The sequence below is a fragment of the Cydia fagiglandana genome, chromosome 6, assembly GCF_963556715.1.
Source record: "Cydia fagiglandana chromosome 6, ilCydFagi1.1, whole genome shotgun sequence".
Classification (NCBI taxonomy): domain Eukaryota; kingdom Metazoa; phylum Arthropoda; class Insecta; order Lepidoptera; family Tortricidae; genus Cydia; species Cydia fagiglandana.
In genome coordinates, this window is record NC_085937.1 from 12,611,995 (window position 1) to 12,632,331 (window position 20,337).

The 20,337-nt window shown below is 40.1% G+C and overlaps 1 protein-coding gene across 8 annotated transcripts in view; it reads left to right on the forward strand.

The window, feature by feature from the left end:
* The window catches only part of LOC134665257 (serine/threonine-protein kinase tousled-like 2), a 51,309-nt gene extending 32,616 nt beyond the window's left edge, over positions 1–18,693 (forward strand). For 5 of the 8 annotated variants that reach the window (XM_063522149.1, XM_063522151.1, XM_063522146.1 and 2 more), the window contains 12 exons: positions 1,538–1,690; positions 2,262–2,422; positions 2,804–2,893; positions 3,146–3,286; positions 3,703–3,908; positions 4,678–4,921; positions 9,927–10,078; positions 13,086–13,229; positions 16,142–16,289; positions 16,872–17,122; positions 17,405–17,624; positions 18,086–18,693. In XM_063522149.1, the coding sequence (XP_063378219.1) occupies positions 1,538–1,690; positions 2,262–2,422; positions 2,804–2,893; positions 3,146–3,286; positions 3,703–3,908; positions 4,678–4,921; positions 9,927–10,078; positions 13,086–13,229; positions 16,142–16,289; positions 16,872–17,122; positions 17,405–17,624; positions 18,086–18,292 (2,117 nt within the window). In that variant the 3' untranslated portion in view covers positions 18,293–18,693. The remainder of the gene's footprint in view (positions 1–1,537; positions 1,691–2,261; positions 2,423–2,803; positions 2,894–3,145; positions 3,287–3,702; positions 3,909–4,677; positions 4,922–9,926; positions 10,079–13,085; positions 13,230–16,141; positions 16,290–16,871; positions 17,123–17,404; positions 17,625–18,085) is intronic. The other 3 variants (XM_063522147.1, XM_063522152.1, XM_063522150.1) reach the window with 3 other exon arrangements.
* The last annotated feature ends 1,644 nt before the right edge of the window (positions 18,694–20,337 follow it).

Genomic DNA, 20,337 nt, shown 5'->3' on the forward strand with positions numbered 1-20,337 from the left:
AAAGTAAAAGTAAATATTATACAGGACTTGAATGGAATATTACATTATTGGTAAGTGCGGATTATTATTTATTGTGAACCTGTGTATCTTTTCTGGCAAAATATTTACGCGCCTACAAAATAACAAAGAGAAACCATAAGGAAAATATCAAAAATCGGTAAAGTTACTGTTTGTTTTTAAGGTTAGAGTATCAAAAATATTTATAAATATTAATTCTAAGGCTAAACAATTTATTTTAGCTGGTAATCATAACACGGCGTTAGTCTGCTAAATATTTGCAAGTATTTCTTTAATTATATTTACAAATACGTTTTTTTTTTATTGTAAAATGGCGACAATTTTTAAACAGCCTACAGGATAGTTGGAGAGCATTATAATCTTAGTAGCTGTGCTGTGTAATAAATGGAGTGCCTTTTACAGCTTTTGTAATTAAAACAGCTTTATAATAGAATATTTGTATTCGTTTGGCTGTATTTCGGTTCTCCGTACATAAGTTATAATTCTCTTTAGAGATCCGTATAACAAATAAAAAACCTGTACTGTAACTGTCATATATTCCTTTAGTTTTATAATACACTTATTTTCAGAAATCATTACACTACTATACTTATACGAGTGTAAAATTACGCCAAAAGATTATTATAAGCGACTCTATCAGTAATACAGAAAAAAGCTGTACTATAGCTGCCATTTATTCATTTGGTTTTATAATACCCTTACAGACCGAAGTTATACAACTACTATTCTTATAGGAGAGTAAGATTACGCCATAAGAAATAGCTTTAAAACGGGGTTGACAGTTACATTTGTACAGCTACAAGTGCCAAGTGATACTACAATACAGCCTGTATACAGCTTTTACGATAAAATTAGCTTGTAGTGTTTCACAACACTTAATGTTTTAAAACGGAGTTGACAGATACTTTTGTACAGCTAAAAGTGCCAAGTGTTACTACAATACAGCCTGTATACAGCTTTTACGATAGAATTAGCTTGTAGTCTCTCACAACACTTTTAGTTTTATAGTAGATTTTTTATATTCTGATAAAGCACCCCATGCTTCCGCAGAATCCTTTATAATGATTTTATACAGCTTGAGCTGTATAATGTCTGTAAAGTACCTTTTATACAGCTTAAATCTTTTCTGACACTCTTATACGTCCCTTAAATCACTCTAAGTTCTTAATTGGCTGCTATATTGATGTTGCCGACACTTCCATGCTACTTGGGATACCACAATGTTTATGTCCAATTAATAGAAACAAGAGTTCCCAGGGGTTTTTGTTCAGTCTTTACCTAAATGATTTTAAAATCTGTTAGATCTAATTACATACTTTGTTATATGTATGTACTTTGATAACTGTTGAATGTCCCAAACTCCAAAGAAATCACAATATTTTTAGTTTCACTAAAATGGTCAAAACCATACCAAGGACAATTTGTTATTGAAACCTGCCTAAAACAAGTCATACATTTCAACAATATTTGTTTGAATGTATGTGAACCATAGCTTGAATGTGGACATTCTACTTTTCAGGGTCATCATATAGTGATAAGGAAATTGATGCACTAACTCCTGAGAAAACGGCAGCTATGCGAGGCTCCACTGTAGGTCCAGGCATAGCGCTGGTCCCGCCAAGTGGTGCCACGCCAACAATAGCTGTACCTGAGAGGAAAAGAAAACGGAAAGGTCTGTATCACAGATTTATCATGCATGTATAGCAGTTTGCTTCTAATTAGAAAATGTTCAAAATATTATTTAGATTTTGCATTCCAAATTGGCACGGCGAAATGTTTTATTCCTGAAAGTACCATCATAAACAAACAAATAAATTGGTTTGTTTTAATAATAATAACATGGTTGTAAAGTGTAATCCTTGTTTTGTTCAACAAAAATGTCATTTTAGTATAACATTTTAGTAAAAACATTCAATCAAATATTTTGCACAGCAATCTTAAATAAACATTGAATGTATAGATAGATATACACAGACGAAAAGGGTCATATTTATATATTACTCTTGAGCCATAATTATGCTACTAATAAATTACTCATAAAAAGGAGGCCACTTGATAATTACATCTAGTGATGCTGTTGATAAGTTTATCTACCTACTTTATGTTTAAGCAAATTGTTTCAATGTTTTTCAAAGATTAGCACAATTATTTGACCCTAAACTCCCTATGGCTTATGGATATGAGCATATAAAGGTATGATTATTATTGAATGAAATTAAAATGATATCTGTAAATAATTTCAGGTGATGAAGGTGTTGGCGGGGGAGGAGGAGTGGGAGGCAAGCAGAGGCACAACTCCTCGGACAAGAGCATCCGGGATCACCTCTCCAAGCACCCCTCCTCCAGTCCCGTGCGGCTCACTGGCGCCAAATCCCCCTCGCCTCAGGGCGGCAACTATCCTATGGTGAGTCTGCCATATTATCTTAAATTATTAACATTTGTAGTTTAATAATTAGGGACATGTTAACCTAGTCCCACAAGCAAACTCTTTATGGGTACTTAAACAACAATAAATATTATAAAAACATGTAAAAGAATACTAACATTCATCATACCAATATATTCTTTACTTTGATATACTTAAAGCCGAAATTAAGCTTAAGATTATTAGCCTGGAAATATTTTTAGTGAGACAAAAATGAACATAGCTTGTATAATAAAATTGCTTCATGAAATACGCGTATATGTGGCAAATGATGCCTTAAACCCTGTAATATAAGCTTAACTGTAATAGCAGGCTCTAGTGATCCTGACTGTTATATCAAAAGTTGTGTCTCTCTGACAGTACCCACCGTCACCCTCTTCATTGCTGCCTTCGGGAGCGGACTTTTTACGTTCCACTTCTCAGCAGCGGCCTCACACATCTGTTAAACAGGTTAATACTAATGCATTACAATCATAATACTTTTCTTGAAATGTCTTTACTATACATACCTAACTATCAGTGGTGCGGCGTCAAAGGTATCCTTCGGTAACCCATATGTTAGGATTTGAAGCTTGTGTATATAATTAGGCTATGTGTTATTATTTGGACGCCTCGCCACTACGTCTACTATCCGTAATCTATTTCCTACTTAGTTTGTCATAGATCCTTGAAATCCTTGAATGTGATTCTTATTTGTCTTAGGTTCAAACTGAACTGACATGCCAGAGGATACAAGAGTTAGAAACTCAAGCGTCGTCTGACTTAGAGCTAAGGAATAATAGAATAGAAGAATTAACAAGGAGTAATGAAGAACTGAAGCATCAGGTTCAAGCGCAGAGCAAAGTAAGTGTAATATTTTTTTATATATGCATGGTACTGCTCTTATAGCTAATTATTTATTTCATGATAATTGCGCATAGGAAAAATGTGTAAAATGCGTACTTAATGCCATAAGGCATTCTCTACCAATCAACCTTTATGTAAAGCATCTGCTACCTTATCAACAACTTATCTAGGTTGTAGTGTAGGCAGTGTAAAAACATGTGGTATTATACCTCAGAAACAGTTTGTTTTGCGAGTATTCATGTGAAGTTTCTTTAACACTAAACTGTATGAAAGATTAACCATGATTAGTGAGGTTCACTATTTTAAGTAATCATATTATTAATTTTGTAGGTTGTTAGTTCTCGGTTAAACAAGAAATCATTTAAATATTTGTTTGAGACTAGAAAGACTTGTATGGTTAAATTTTGTTACAGGTAATAGAGCAACATAAGTCACACATTAATAAGTGTATAGATGTTGTGAAGAAACTATTAAATGAGAAAAGCACTATAGAGAAGAAGGAAGCCCGGCAGCGGTGTATGCAGAACCGGCTAAGGCTCGGCCAGTTCGTCACGCAGCGCGTCGGCGCCACGTTTCAAGAGAATTGGACTGATGGATATGCGTTCCAGGAATTAACGAGGTGATTGTTCATTGTCTATTGTGGCTCATATAGAAATCTTTAGGTTTTTTCTGCACCCTAATTTGAGTTGAGTTTTGATATTTAAGTCATACTATTTCATTCTGTATAAGAAGTGGAAAACTATATATACACAGCTTTTCACTTTCATAAGCTGTCTTCTTCCTCGCGTTATCCCGGCATTTCGCCACGGCTCATAAGAGCCTGGGGTCCGCTTTGACAACTAATCCCATGATTTGACGTAGGCACTAGTTTTTACGAAAGCGACTGCCATCTGACCTTCCAACCCAGAGGGTAAACTAGGCCTTATTGGGATTAGTCCGGTTTCCTTACGATGTTTTCCTTCACCGAAAAGCGACTGGTAAATATCAAATGATATTTCGTACATAAGTTCCGAAAAACTCATTGGTACGAGCCGGGGTTTGAACCCGCGACCTCCAGATTGCAAGTCGCACGCTCTCACCGCTAGGCCACCAGCGCTTTGGGTAAATCCATCTGTCAGATTATGCGATTTTGGTATTAAGAAAACGTAATAGGGTAGATATTTGCTGAGAGGGTCCAATGGATTTACCCGAGTTTGAAGTTAAGCGACACAATTGTGGATTCAAAGAGACTTGAATATACCTTTTATGAAAAAAAAAAAGTATTTGTCCATGTACCGCTTGCGTAGCCAGGAAATAAACGGTAATCGCGTCACACAATTAACTAAATCGGCAAATCGGAAAATGTCACGTACAGGCAGAGTAGTACACGTGCACCCGTTTTGTACTAGGCGGCAGGAGGAGATCACGGCGGAGAAGGAGGAGATCGACCGGCAGAAGAAGCTGCTGCTGAAGAAGCGGCCCTCCAACAGCGAGGGCGGCGGCGGCCGCGGCAAGCGCACGGCCAGCGCGGCGCCCGCCACGCCGCAGCCGCCGCCGCTGCACAACGGCACCGACGCACCCACCTTCCTCAAGCCCGACCCGCTGCCCAGCATGACCTGGCAGGAGTACTACGAGGCCGACGAGATACTCAAGGTACACTACGCTCACCACACCACACCATACCGCTACATTCACCCTCATTCTATCCTGTCCGGCTGTGGCCCTGAATTTGTACAGGTCGATGAAAGTGTCTCGTGAGAGGACGCTACATAGGAGTCGGTTCACACCGTTTTAAATATACCTTTGACAAACCCAAATTGATGTTATTGACCTGCTGCGCCTGGTTGTGCTGTACCTATGTTCGCTTGCATCAGTGAAATCCATGAACAATTATAAATGTTAACTAATGCTAACTATACAAAGAATAAAACTAGGAAAATCATAGTACTGACTGACCCTTTACTTTAAGTTAGACTATGTCAAGCAACGCCAACGAGGCGCTGTGCTAGGATATTTAAGAGTGCTATTACATTTCGGGGTTGAGCGAGTTTAGGTATTTTACGCGCTGCGGCAGGCCGTGCGAGCTCAGTATGCCGATCCCTTCTACCACACTCGCACTACAATGATGGATTAAACATTCTTGATCCTTCGCGAGGCATATTGAAATCAACCATAACAACACTAACTGTACTTAACTTTTAAAGTCCTAAAACTGTTATTTGGTAAGTACGAAAATACTAAATGCAGTGCAAATGTACATAGGGGCTGTTCATAAATTACGTCATCTATTTTTGACGATTTTTGACCGGGGCCCCACCCCTCAAATCATCCAAAAATCATGCTTCGGATGACTCTGTTTCCTCCTACGTCATGCTACCATCATCCGATGTCCAGACCCCCCCCCCCCCCTCCTTCCATTTGAAACGACGTAATTTATGAATAGCCCCATACTCGTACTTATGAAGGTATATTACTCGAAAGAAATTATAGGTACTCGCTTATTTACATGTTTCGTCATTGCATTTGGTACCTATAGGTTGTAAAGTTTGTATCAACGAGGGTTTAAAAACGAACTGGTATGACCACCACCTTAATCATCATCATTATCATCAGATCCTCAGATCTGATGATAATGGTGATGATTAAGGTGGTCACGGATACCAATCAACCATGTAGTAACATGATTAGGCTCGTTTGATTCGTCTCAATAAGATATTTGACACTGAAGATACACAGTGTCTGATGATGGAGCTGGAAGGTGGCCACGGGTACCAGTCTATCATGTAACTAAACAACTTCGTGTTTGGGCTCGTTTGATTCGTCTCAACAAGATCTTTGACACAAGACAGTACTCAGGGTCTGATGATGGAGCTGGAAGGTGGTCACCATTACCAATCAACCATGCAACTAAACCACATCGTGTTTAGGCTCGTTTGATTCGTCTCAACAAGATCTTTGACTCTAGGTGATACTCAGACTCTGATGATGGAGCTGGAAGGTGGTCACCGGTACCAATCAACCATGCAACTAAACCACTTCGTGTTTAGGCTCGTTTGATTCGTCTCAACAAGATCTTTGATACTAGGTTATACTCAGAGTCTGATGATGGAGCTGGAAGGTGGTCACCGGTACCAATCAACCATGCAACTAAACCACATCGTGTTTAGGCTCGTTTGATTCGTCTCAAAAAGATCTTTGACACTAGGTGATACTCAGAGTCTGATGATGTAGCTGGAAGGTGGTCATTCATCAGGTCAGTCATCATTGGTACCGGTGACCACCTTCCGGCTCCATCATCAGACCCTGAGTACTACCTTGTGTCAAAGATCTTGTTGCGACAAATCAAACGAGCCCAAACACGAAGTGGTTCAGTTACATGGTAGACTGGTACCCGTGGCCACCTTCGAGCTCCATCATCAGACCCTGAGTACTACCTTGTGTCAAAGATCTTGTTGAGATGAATAAACCGTGCCTAAACACGAAGTGATTTAATTGCATGGTCGATTGGTACCGGTGACCACATTCCGGCTCCATCATCAGATCTTGAGTACTATCTTGTGTCAAAGATCTTGTTGAGACGAATCAAACGAGCCCAAACACGAAGTGGTTTAGTTGCATGGTTGATTGGTACCGGTGACCACCTTCCGGCTCCACCATCAGACCCTGAGTACTATCTTGTGTCAAAGATCTTGTTGAGACGAATAAAACGAGCCTAAACACGAAGTGGTTTAGTTGCATGGTTGATTGATGGTACTGGTGACCACCTTCCGGCTCCATCATCAGGCCCTGAGTACTATCTTAAGTCAAAGATCTTGTTGAGCCGAATCAAACGAGCCCAAACACGAAGTGGTTTAGTTGCATGGTTGATTGGTACTGGTGACCACCTTCCGGCTCCATCATCAGACCCTGAGTACTATCTTAAGTCAAAGATCTTGTTGAGACGAATAAAACGAGCCCAAACACGAAGTGGTTTAGTTGCATGGTTGATTGGTACCGGTGACCACCTTCCGGCTGCATCATCAGACCCTGAATACTATCTTAAGTCAAAGATCTTGTTGAGACGAATAAAACGAGCCTAAACATGAAGTGGTTTAGTTGCATGGTTGATTGGTACTAGTGACCACCTTCCGGCTCCATCATCAGACCCTGAGTACTATCTTAAGTCAAAGATCTTGTTGAGCCGAATCAAACGAGCCCAAACACGAAGTGGTTTAGTTGCATGGTTGATTGGTACCGGTGACCACCTTCCGGCTCCATCATCAGACCCTGAGTACTATCTTGTGTCAAAGATCTTGTTGAGACAAATGAAACGAGCCTAAACACGAAGTGGTTTAGTTGCATGGTTGTTTGGTACTGGTGACCACCTTCCGGCTCCATCATCAGACCTTGAGTACTATCTTGTGTCAAAGATCTTGTTGAGACGAATAAAACGAGCCTAAACACGAAGTGGTTTAGTTGCATGGTTGATTAGTACTGGTGACCACCTTCCGGCTCCATCATCAGACCCTGAGTACTATCTTGGCAAAGATCTTGTTGAGCCGAATCAAACGAGCCCAAACACGAAGTGGTTTAGTTGCATGGTTGATTGGTACCGGTGACCACCTTCCGGCTCCATCATCAGACCCTGAGTACTATCTTGTATCAAAGATCTTGTTGAGACGAATAAAACGAGCCTAAACACGAAGTGGTTTAGTTGCATGGTTGATTGGTACCAGTGACCACCTTCCGGCTCCATCATCAGACCCTGAGTACTATCTTGTATCAAAGATCTTGTTGAGACGAATAAAACGAGCCTAAACACGAAGTGGTTTAGTTGCATGGTTGATTGGTACCAGTGACCACCTTCCGGCTCCATCATCAGACCCTGAGTACTATCTTGTATCAAAGATCTTGTTGAGACGAATAAAACGAGCGTAAACACGAAGTGGTTTAGTTGCATGGTTGATTGGTACCGGTGACCACTTTCCGGCTCCATCAACAGACCCTGAGTACTATCTTGAGTCAAAATTAATACATACAGGGTGATTCATGAGACGTGAGCAGGACTAATCCTGCATACTCAGTAAATGATAATTGATCGATCACCGTCGTAGTTAGATGAAACAACGACACTTTTTCCTATTTTTAACTTTTTGGTGAGGGCAAATTTAACTCTCTACAATCATGGTTACCCTACAAGACTTAATTAATAAACATAAAACCTCTTTAACCGTAATGACAGCATTTTGATTACGAAGAAAATAAGCTGTCAAACTTGAGTGAGATACGCGTTTTCAAAAGTAACCAGACCGTGATGACAGTGATGACATTCAATTTGACACAGAATATCGGTAGTTTAGTATTCTAATTTTAGGGTGACCATGCATGTCGTAAATAAATTTATTAATTTTTTTTTCAACACGAGTAGAAAATTAACGTTAATCTCACTAATACTGATACGAAACAGTTGCTTATGATTTACAAAATGCGCAGTCTTGGTCCTGCTCACGTCTTCTGAATCAGCCTGTATAGAATGTCAGGTCGTTACAAATATTTTTAATCCTGTCCGGTAGTTTATTAAACTGTACCATTATAAATTATAATACTATACAAACAGTGCTAGGATCAAAGTCTCTCGTTGCGGTTTACACGCACACAGTATAGGGTTTTACACGGCGCCCGCCGCACACAATGATAAAAAATCTCGTCGTCGCCGTTGAAAATGTGCGGAGCCGACCGACACACGTCCTACCTCTACAAGCTTTGCCGCGGCACTGAGCTGGCGCAGCGCGCGTCATCGGTAATATAGAGTAGTTTTCAAAAAATTGCCAAAAAATTATAGTAGAATTTCATAAACACTAATGTATACCAACAGTATAAGCAAACGTTGCAGATTGCTTGAGTATGAAAATGACTTCCATATTAAGTAGATTTTCGTAGGAATTGACACTTGTTTCGGAGAGAAAATTGAGTTCGTTTTACTTTGATTTTCTCTTTCTCAAAGGTATGTAGGAAAAATATCGTTTGATATGCCTAAAGTACAGGGTATTAGTAATACAAAATAGCCAGGTTTAGCAGAGTAAACTTCTCAAGATTTCCAAATAAGAGCTTGCCGTTCAGTGCTTCACGGGGTTTTTCGGAAACGACCATCAGAAAAAAATTCATTACTAATTTAATAAGTCCTTTTACTAATATTTACAACGATATTTAAAAAGATAAGAAGACGCTTTTACTGGAACAAGTACTCATTGTTTCTAATAATGAGCACAAAGTCCTGAATTTCGTCGACTAGTATCATCAATTTTGCATTATTTCGACTTTTCTTGTAAGAGCGCTCTTAAGGGACATCGGAGCATAATCCTAGTAATTGCGAAAACAAAATTCACCGTTCATACAGCTCCTTTTCAAACCAATTTATATAAGAAAATGGGACGACACTACAGTTTTAATAAAAAAACTTCCGTGAGACACAGACATATTAAATATATTAAAAACGCAAACCGCAAACGTCACCGTGTCACCGTAAACGCAAGCTCCTTATGACACTCCTCGGTATGGAGTGAAACATGTCGAGCGTTTTTCGACTTAAAATACGTGAGTGACCCGTTTTTAATATATTTAATACGACACTACAGTGTTGCCACTTTTTAATTTGATTAACTAATGTGATTATTTGCAGCTGCGGCAAAGCGCGCTGAAGAAGGAGGACGCAGACCTGCAGCTGGAGATGGAGAAGCTGGAGCGCGAGCGCAACCTGCACATCCGCGAGCTCAAGCGGATACACAACGAGGACCAGAGCCGCTTCTCGCAGCACCCCGTACTCTCTGAGCGGTCAGTTCGAACCTTTACCTTTTGGCGTTGTGGGAATACAGTTACTCATCGTTCTGCAGACCCATTATGGAGGGTATGTGGGACTGACCTCCCGGTTGGTTCTAGTGAGAAAGAGGTGGAAAAGACGAACCACTACCCACACCCGTGTTTCCCGCATTGTGTGTGTTTGCCATGTTTCCCGTGTGCCATTTGGGTCGTCATGGAGACATTTTACCGCAACGACAGCTTTGTGTCTATCTTCTATGCATAGCTAGGTGTCCACTTATCTAGTAAGTAAACTAAGCTGCACATGCCCACATTTGGTGCCCACATTTGTTATTGAGCATTACTGTCTTAAGATTGCAACTGGCCGTAACGAAAACGGGAATCAGGAAATGGACAGGTTATCGTAACATTATTAAAAAATGTAACTGCCCAACATACCAAAGAAATTGGCATAATTATGATAAAACGTGACTTCACTGCTTTTACGTGCTATGCGGGCTGCCCCAGTAAATATTTCTGAATACCAAAACAAATCTAATAAAATAACAAAGTCATTAAGCATGCCAACATTAGGTTACTACTTTTCATTTTAGCTATATAAACTTTGTAACAAATATCTCGTATTATTAAAAGTACTTGAGCTAGACATGATCCTTGAAGAGTATTAATTAAAGAAACAAATGCAATGTAGATAATTGAGCATTTAAAGTTGCTTGATGCTTCATAATTTTTCATTACTCTTGTCTTGTTTACAATCGGCCGTGCGCTGTACGTGGATGGAAATAAAGTCGCTAAACGTTTTGCGACTGCATCTAATATTCGCCGCGTAGATAACAGTATCCTTGAGCACCGATATGCGGTTGTTTTGATAAGGAGAGCGTTGCACTGAACATTAGGAATATCTATTTTACTAATGTTTATTCACTTACTGAAAAAGTGATTAATGCGTACAGAGGTAACAGACAGACAGCTACTATCGTATTTATAATATTATTAGGGATAGTGTTATCCCCCTATTTCACTTTTCTTCTTCTCCCTGCCCTTATCCCACGTTATGTGGGGTCGGCACAACATGTTTTCCTCTTAGAATCTCCTCTGTATTTCGTCACCTCAGCACTCCTTTCTTTCTCATATCCTCTTTCACACAACCCCTTATTTCACTAAAATTAATAAACAGACTAGGGCCCATTTGCACCATTCCAATAACCCGAGGTTAACCGGTCAAACCTGGAGTTTCCATGGTTACCCATACAATTTGACACTACACTGAGAGAAAAATCATCACCAGGAATTAAAAAACAGTTCTGTACTGGGGGAAAAAATGAAGTTTTAGTAATAATTATGGACGTTTCACTATTTCTGTAAAGTTTATTTATTTCTACAAACAGCTCAGTAATCCCAAATATAATTTCAACAAACAGATAATAGAAATTGCAAGAACTAATAGAAATTACAAAAGTCAATTTGTTCCTATTAGTTGACTCTCCTTGTCCCCGGATTAAGTTTATTTTTGTAATTCTAAGTGTATTTTTGTTGTACTTTTCTCTCAGTGTAGGTTAACGGTTTAACCGCTTAACCCCGGGTTAGTGGGATGGTGCAAGTGGGCCTTAGTCAAAGCCAAAAGGAAGGGTTTATCATTTCATTAGTCGTATTTATGTAAGTTAAAATCACAAATAATATACCCGACATATGGGGCATTATTTATGAAAAGGGACCTTATTGTCGATGGCGCTTACGCCGCACAGAGTCGCGCGGCATTGTATTTATATCGGAGCATCGTTAATATTAGCGTAAGCGCCACCGACAATAAGGTCCCTTTTCATAGAAAACGTCACATATAGCCGACGCCGTACTCGTGGTCGATATTTACAAGTATCACGTCTATAAATAAACAAAGGCGAAAGTTGCAAGGACATGGGTGGGTGTGTTTGGAAGCTGGGCTGGGGTCTGGCTAACGTATTAGCAAACACGAGGCTGCCCTTTCTCTTGTGTCCCCTTTTCTGATCGACATCGTTCTAATGCTTGTTATGTATCATAAGGAACGACATTATTCTTGATTTCTGGTTAAAGACATTTTATTTACCCAAAAGAAATGTTACATTTAATGAGTAGGTAGGTATTGCAAAGTATCCAATAATGTAGACTAAATAACGTAAACGACTAAAAGCTTTATTTATTGATATTTATAATAGAGTTATAGATTTCAATAATATGATCGTACTTTTAATTTTGATCACGTTGACTTCATTGCTGGAACAGTTGAAGTTACCAACTTGATTATCGCCGCAATAGATAGAGCAATTCACTTTTACTCCTTACTAAATATTAATCTGAATCTGGTAAAAGTAAAGATTGGGTTATCAATCTAGTCCTGATTCAGCACTAGCTTTAAAGTTAAAGGAGACTTGGCTATACTTCAATAATTCTATTATACCCTCCTAGTTAACTCCCAAGACCCCAAAGCAATTGTTTTGTTTCTGAATTTAGAACTCTTAGTTATTCCATAAAAGTTCAAAATATGTTGTCTAAGAGTCTCAGGAGGATAGCTATACTTTCAGGCTATTATAATTCATCATTTCAGCCTTTTGTCATCCACTGCTTCTGCCTATCTTCATGTATGCCACTTACTTCGGTCCTGTGTCGTACAGGAGTAAGGAATGTCGAGATCCGTCGCCGAAACAAGGTGCATGACGTGGGTTTCGTCATTACCAAACTAAAATGAAATTGGGCAGGACATGTTGCTAGGCAGAGTGATGACAGGTGGACTAAAATGTTAACAGAATGGTGGCCGCTTTCAAATGAAAGAAGCGCCTGGCGTTCGTTGGCTCGTTGGGTGGACGACATCCGGAAAATTGCGGGTCACTTCTGGATGAGATTAGCTCAGGACCGGGACGGGACGGGAGGACTATGCTCAGCAGTGGGCGATAAAGGGCTGATATGATGATCGGATGATGATGATGTGTCGTACAGTCATCTATCTAAAATAAGCATGTAATATTGAATGAAATATTCCCGTTCGCAGGTACCTGCTGCTAATGCTGCTGGGCAAGGGCGGGTTCAGCGAGGTGCACAAGGCGTTCGACCTGCGCGAGCAGCGCTACACCGCCTGCAAGGTGCACCAGCTCAACAAGGACTGGAAGGAGGACAAGAAGGCCAACTATATTAAGTGAGTCCGTATGAACGACACACCATATGTCTTATCGGTGTCATTACTGAGCAGACCTCGCAATATGTGTAGTTCAGGTTTATGGTGACGTTTATTTTTTTAAATACCTTTAAGTTTGAAGAATGCATTGCATGCTTAAAGTTTTTGAAGTTACATACGAGTTTTTGGTTATTAATATTGCCTAATGTACGTATATTATGCGTTTGTGTGTATTGTTTTGTCTGTAATATCAAATTATCTTGCTTTTCTAACGATAACAAAATAGCTTTTCGTTCTTGTCATAGTTCAAGAATCAGTTTGAAGCTGTGTAATAATAGCGCAACTACCTTAAAACAGCTGCAAAAGTAATACCCAGTTTGATTAGAATTCATTCATAAAATGGGTATGCACTTTTGCAGCTCGCTGTACCTGAAAGCGATCCGAATGAAGAACACATTGGAATAGAGATTATTTTATTATATTTGTCTGTATCTTTTGAAGTATATAAGCATCGTATGACGTGGAGATTGATTGTTATTGTCTGTTTTGACGTGTTCCTTAGGGTGGTATTCCACCTGTCCAATTTCTTTGTCCATTGTGTATTTTGTCTCACATTTTGTTTTAAGGTGGTTCGCTTTTCATACAAAATTCAATCAAAGCTCATTAAGTAACTACACACTATTAGTACACAAATATTTCCGCATTTATCTTCTTTCGAATATTCGTTTGCGCGAAATTAACAGGAAAACAATGTTTCATACAGAAATCATGCAAACCTCCTTAGTTAACTTTTCATCAATTTTACGTATGTGTGTGTCACAAATGTCGTGTACAGATACATTTGCGACGTTGCCATACCATTTCCGACGTTGCCGGGCTGACCACGGCTCGAATTTGGAGTGCCGTCATGTTTAGTGCAATTTTGTTGACACTGATATTTGACAGGTAGTTAATTGATCTAAGCGAGAAGTTCGTCAGCTTAGCTAAGAACTATCATGGCGTGTTATGCAAACAGTCGCTTTTTTGCTTGCAAACGGAAGATTCCCGGTTCGATCCCCAGTCATTGTATGCTGGAACATAACTTTTTGTATTTTTGTTACACCTAAATTTCGTATTGTTTTTTTATTTTTATTTAATTTTTCTTATTATCATAAATCGATTATTAAGTATGGGCTACACGTATTCTTTTATTTTTACAAAGATAATTAGAAATTATACTCTTCCTAATCAAATTGATTTTTACAATCAGGACATCCTCACTGAAATAAAAACCGGGCAAGTGCGAGTCAGACTCGCGCACAAAGGGTTCCGTGCCATAATGCAAAAAAAAAACAAAAAAAACCGGGCAAGTTCGAGTCGGACTCGCGCACGAAGGGTTCCGTACCATAAAGCAAAAAAAAAAACGGAAAAAAATGCAAAAAGAAAACGGTCACCACCCCGCCCGACGTTGCTTAACTTTGGTCAAAAATCACGTTTGTTGTATGGGAGCCCCATTCAAATCTTTATTTTATTCTGTTTTTAGTATTTGTTGTTATAGCGGCAACAGAAATACATCATCTGTGAAAATTTCAACTGTCTAGCTATTACGGTTCGTCAGATACAGCCTGGTGACAGACGGACGGACGGACGGACAGCGAAGTCTTAGTAATAGGGTCCCGTTTTACCCTTTGGGTACGGAACCCTAAAAAGAAGTGTATAAAATTTCCTGTGGTTAAAAATAATGGATTTTGTCTATGAATGAAAAACACAATTATTACTATAGGTAGTTTGTTTTTTTTAGCATTAGAAATAAGGTAAACAATCTTGACGTGTCTTTTAATTGAAAAACGCATTTTAAAAATAAGTTACGGCAAATATGTAACAATTATAAATCTAATACGATCATTTATATTCTTCTGCTTTCATAAGTAATCGTTTTTGATTTTTAAAAAACCTGATAACACTGAGTATGTGGGGGAAGCGCTGCTGGCCTAGCGGAAAGCAATTCGGAGGTCGCGGGTTCTAACCCCGGCTCGTACCAATGATTTTTCGAACTTTTGTACGAAATAGCATTTGATACCTACCTATTTATACACCGATACCTATTTTTCGGTGAAAGAAAACAATGTGAGGAAACCGGACTAATCCAAATAAGTTTACTCTCTGGGTTGGAAGGTCAGGGCAGTCGCTTTCGTAAAAACTAGTGCGCATGCCAATTCTGGGATTAGTTGCCAAGCGGAGATTGAATATCTGGGAGACCGACCAAAGCTTACAAAACATAAAAACTCAAAAATGCGCGTTTTCTCATAGACCTAGCTAAGAGATCAAACCCCTTATAGCAAATTTCATCGAAATCGTTAGAGCCGTTTCTGATACCATCCAAATATATAAATAAATAATTATATATCTAATAATTGCTCGTTTAAAGGTAAGATAACACAAAGGAGAAACAAAAAGAAATTACCTACTCGCACCAGTCTTGAACCCCAATCCTCTAGCACGTATTTCCACGAACATACCGTTACGCTATTGCAACATACTTACGTTGTGTGAAATTGTCTACTACAAGGATCACGGAAACACTGTTTGCATGTGTGAGTAATAGTAGGAAAAAGCGTGACAGCAACACTCCGTCGAATTAAAAAGGTGGTTTTTGCACAATGAAGTATTCAATGTTTATTTTAATAGTTCAATATTTACTTAAAGAGTGCGCGAAACATACTTTTAAGTATACAAATACCAAGACCATTTCACAAAAAAATAAAATCTGAAATTTTGCAAAAGTGGTGTCATCTAGCGAGAGTTAAGTTTTGAGTAACCTAGGCGAACCACCTTAATGAGATATTGAGACGCAATGACATTGGACCAAGATATTGGACAGATGGAATACTACCCTTAGCCGTCTCCCATGTATGTATAGTAACTTGAATGATAATATCGGTGTATTGTTGCAGACACGCGCTGCGGGAGTACAACATCCACAAGGCGCTGGACCACCCTAGGATCGTGAAGCTGTACGACGTGTTCGAGATCGACGGCAACTCCTTCTGCACCGTGCTCGAGTACTGCAACGGCCACGATCTCGACTTCTATCTGAAACAGGTAATAGGAAGCTCCTTGTCAGCGGTTTTGGTGGTGTTTGCATTGGAAAATTTTAATTTGCGCGTCATGTGCGGTCTCATAACAAACAAACTGATTTCTGGGAGAAGGAGACGAAATGTAAGGTGTCATTCTATGGAACTCGCTGACTATGTAAACAAACCGCCATATTGAAATTGCCAAAGAATGATGAATTTACTAGTGACTTTTGTTTACATAGCAAGTTCCATAGAATGACGCTTTATGTAAATGCCATGATTGGCCATTATTGGATAGTTAATAGTTAACCTCCGGTGCAACCTTTCGGTAATAATGCAAAATGTCGCTTCTTTGTAGTGGTACTCTTTCTACGCTGGATATGAGACGACTTGATAACAGGACCATCGGAAAAAAAGCGTCCTTGAACTACTGAAAAATACCATACATGGCGCATAGTTAGTTGTGTGTATTCGTAAATGTACACCTATTGATTACGTGTCTAGTAGAATTGCGGTCTTTAATTACGATACGGCTTTATTCACAATAAAACCGCAATATTTCTTTATACGATATACAATGTTCTAATTTGCAAAATCCCTTGTCCAGCACAAGACGATCCCGGAGCGAGAGGCGCGCTCGATCGTGATGCAGGTGGTCTCCGCGCTGAAGTATCTGAACGAGATCAAGCCGCCCGTGATCCACTACGACCTGAAGCCCGGCAACATCCTGCTCACCGAGGGCAACGTGTGCGGCGAGATCAAGATCACGGACTTCGGCCTCTCCAAGGTCATGGACGAGGAGAACTACAACCCTGACCACGGGATGGACCTCACCAGCCAGGGCGCGGGCACTTACTGGTCAGTATTCAGCGTGTTTACTGTTACAACACTTTCAACTCTTTCATATTAAATACATCATTTTGGGAAACATTTCCTCAATTTTGGAAACCAATTTGTTAAGAACGTGTTCTATAAACTATCAAAAATATTTTCAATGTGTGTACTACACATATTTCCTGTTCATTTTTAAATCACCACAACGTTATAATTTTGTCAAACTCGCATAATATATTCATTTCAGAATAGTATGAAGTCAGAAGGTCAAGGCCTATACTGATGCGAATTTATTTCTACTCTTAGGTATTTACCACCTGAGTGCTTCGTCGTCGGCAAAAACCCACCAAAGATCAGCAGCAAAGTGGACGTGTGGAGCGTGGGCGTGATCTTCTACCAGTGCCTGTACGGCAAGAAGCCGTTCGGGCACAACCAGAGCCAGGCCACCATCCTCGAGGAGAACACCATCCTCAAGGCCACCGAGGTGCAGTTCGCCAACAAACCCACTGTCAGCAATGAGGCTAAGGTGAGTAAAACGTATCTTTATTAATTTGTGTATTGTATGTATCATGGATGGATAAATAATCTACATGGCACAAATTTGACGGGGTCAGAAAATAATAGCAGGTTTTAAAAGCTATAATTTGTACAAACAAATTTTGGTCTTTATTGAACACTGGCATTCAAACTTGAAGTTAGCTTCCTCATCTTACTTTATGAAACATCATATTACACTACGAACATTTCTACCTAACTATGTAGTTCCTATATGGTCTAGTTAACACAGCGATTACAAGTGGTAGACTCTAGTTCCTCCTAGGTTGGAAGGTCAGATGGCAGTCGCTGTGTTAAAAACTTACGCTCGTGCCCGTAATGTTGCCAAAGCGCTTCCTAGATTCCTTTAAGATGCAATCAGGAAAACGTTGATGACTTCATCATAACGCGTTCCAGTAAATCATAAGTTGATGGTGTGTTCTCGTTCGGCAGAGCTTTATCCGCGCGTGCCTGGCGTACCGCAAGGAGGAGCGCATCGACGTGTTCGGGCTGGCGCGGCACGAGTACCTGCAGCCGCCGGTGCCCAAGCCGCGCGGCGCCGGCGCGGCGGGCGGCGCGGCCGGCGCGGGCGCCACGCTGGCGGCGGCGCCGGCGTCCTTCAGCGCCGCCAACATGTTCGCGGCCGGCTCCTCCTCCTAGCCGCGCCGCCGCCGCCCCCGCCACCCGGCGGCGCAGTGACGCGAGGCCGACACCGGGCACCGGCCCCGGCAGTGCGTGTACAGTTGTCGGCCCGAGGGACCGAGACCGACACCCGGCTACCGCGAGTGCGTGTGCGTGTCGCCCGAGGACTTTTGATAGACTGTACTTTTTAGTTTTGAACTTTGTCAGTTAATATTCAGAGTTGTAAAATGACTAAATATCATTTACGGATTAAATTGTTTAAGAATTATGCTTACTGTTGACTGTATTTATTGAGCGGGTGATAAAATGTGATTCTCCATTTATGAATGGGTTTGTCCTTTTATCACTAGAGAAGAAGAAACCTTGGGACTATCCCTTGCATATTATATAAGTTATCCCTATTAAAAAAGTTAAAAATAGTCGCGAGACTTTTATTTACCTTCCGAGCTGATGTTTTCTGTTGTGGATCTCCCGTTATGTAAACTGGACATCATATGCTAAACAAGAACGTCGTCTTAACGCCTTCCACGCGCGCTGCGTCCGGAATACACTGGAAGGACATGGTCACAAACGAGACGATGCTAGAGATCGCACAGCTGTTAAAACAACGAGTCAGGTGAAACCTGGTTCGCCACGGACACAACTGCCAGGGTTGCGTTCGTGCTTGCCACACCCGCATAGGCACAGTCATGAATTTCATATTAGTGTTGTGTTTTAGCTATAGCTTGTGCTGCCATCTCTGGCCTAATAGGCCTGTATTTAAGACTAAAAAGTTAGATCCTGTGATAACATCATAGAAGTAGCATCCTATAGAAGTGGTGTGCGCGTGCCTCCGTGAGGGACAAAACATACGCAATGCGACAATATTAAAAACACGTTTTAACATTCCTGACAATATACCAAAAACAATCTACGTAATTCGGTCGGGTTATTTGTTGCCCACCATAGCCCATACTAACAAAAAGGTGGGGAACAAACAAAAAGTGAGACTGACAAGGACAAGCAATAGTACCGCTTTCTCTGCTGCTCCTACTGAAAGTTCTATAAGTGTATCTCGTTCGGTCGTTTGGCCACTCCCCCGTGTCTTCTCTATGTTATTGTACCTATGGATAACATAAGATCGTAACGACATCTATCGGATTTAAACTCACACGCAAAGGAGCATGCGTAGGCTGCAGAGGGCAGCTCCCGTTTATTGCCATTATCTCAAGACTAAGTTTGACACTTAAGCCAGAAGGTGGCATGGTAAAATCCCGTTCCGCGTAACCAGCACGGTGTTACTGTTTATTAAGTCCAGATGGCGTTATTTTGTGTTTTTTTTTTAATTTATTTATAACATTATAATAACGCCCGATTTCATATCTCAACATATGAATAAATAACGTATGGGCACATGAAAAATTAGGTGGTGTTTATATCGGCGGCCGATCGTAATGTTCCTGTGTAATGTTTTGACGATGGTCACATTAAACCAATATATGGTAGGATAGGTTCGTTAGGTTGCTTCAGATGCCCGAAGGGCAAACTGCCCAGAAATAGGAGCCCCGCGATAAATGATATGGGATATATTTTTTACGTAAATATTACTTGATACTTTGAACTGATTAGAAGTTCCTTCCTTTTTATTACAATAATGAGAAAATCTGACCTGAATTACTATGGTTCCTATTACGTACTTCTTTTTAGTGCTCCGTACAAAACTTTGTTTACGGAACACTGGGATCACTTTTTTTTGTGTAAATCTTAGGTGGTGGGTATTCCACCCACCTATCCAATTTCTTTGTCCAGTGTGTATCGCGGTTTGCACATTTTGCTTTAATGAGAGAGTGAGACGTATATACCTACTGACATTGTACAAAGAAATTGGACTGGTGGAATAAATTTGACATTTTTGAAAATAATAAGAATTTAGTTACACCTTGATCCTTTAGGCGCCCTTCGTTTATAACGTAAGACGATATACCTACTGTATTTGCCAGTTTTGATCGCTCGCACTACATTTTAAGAAAAATTTACGCAAATGGGTTATTCGTTAGCACCAGTTTGTTTAGCTCTTCAAGTAA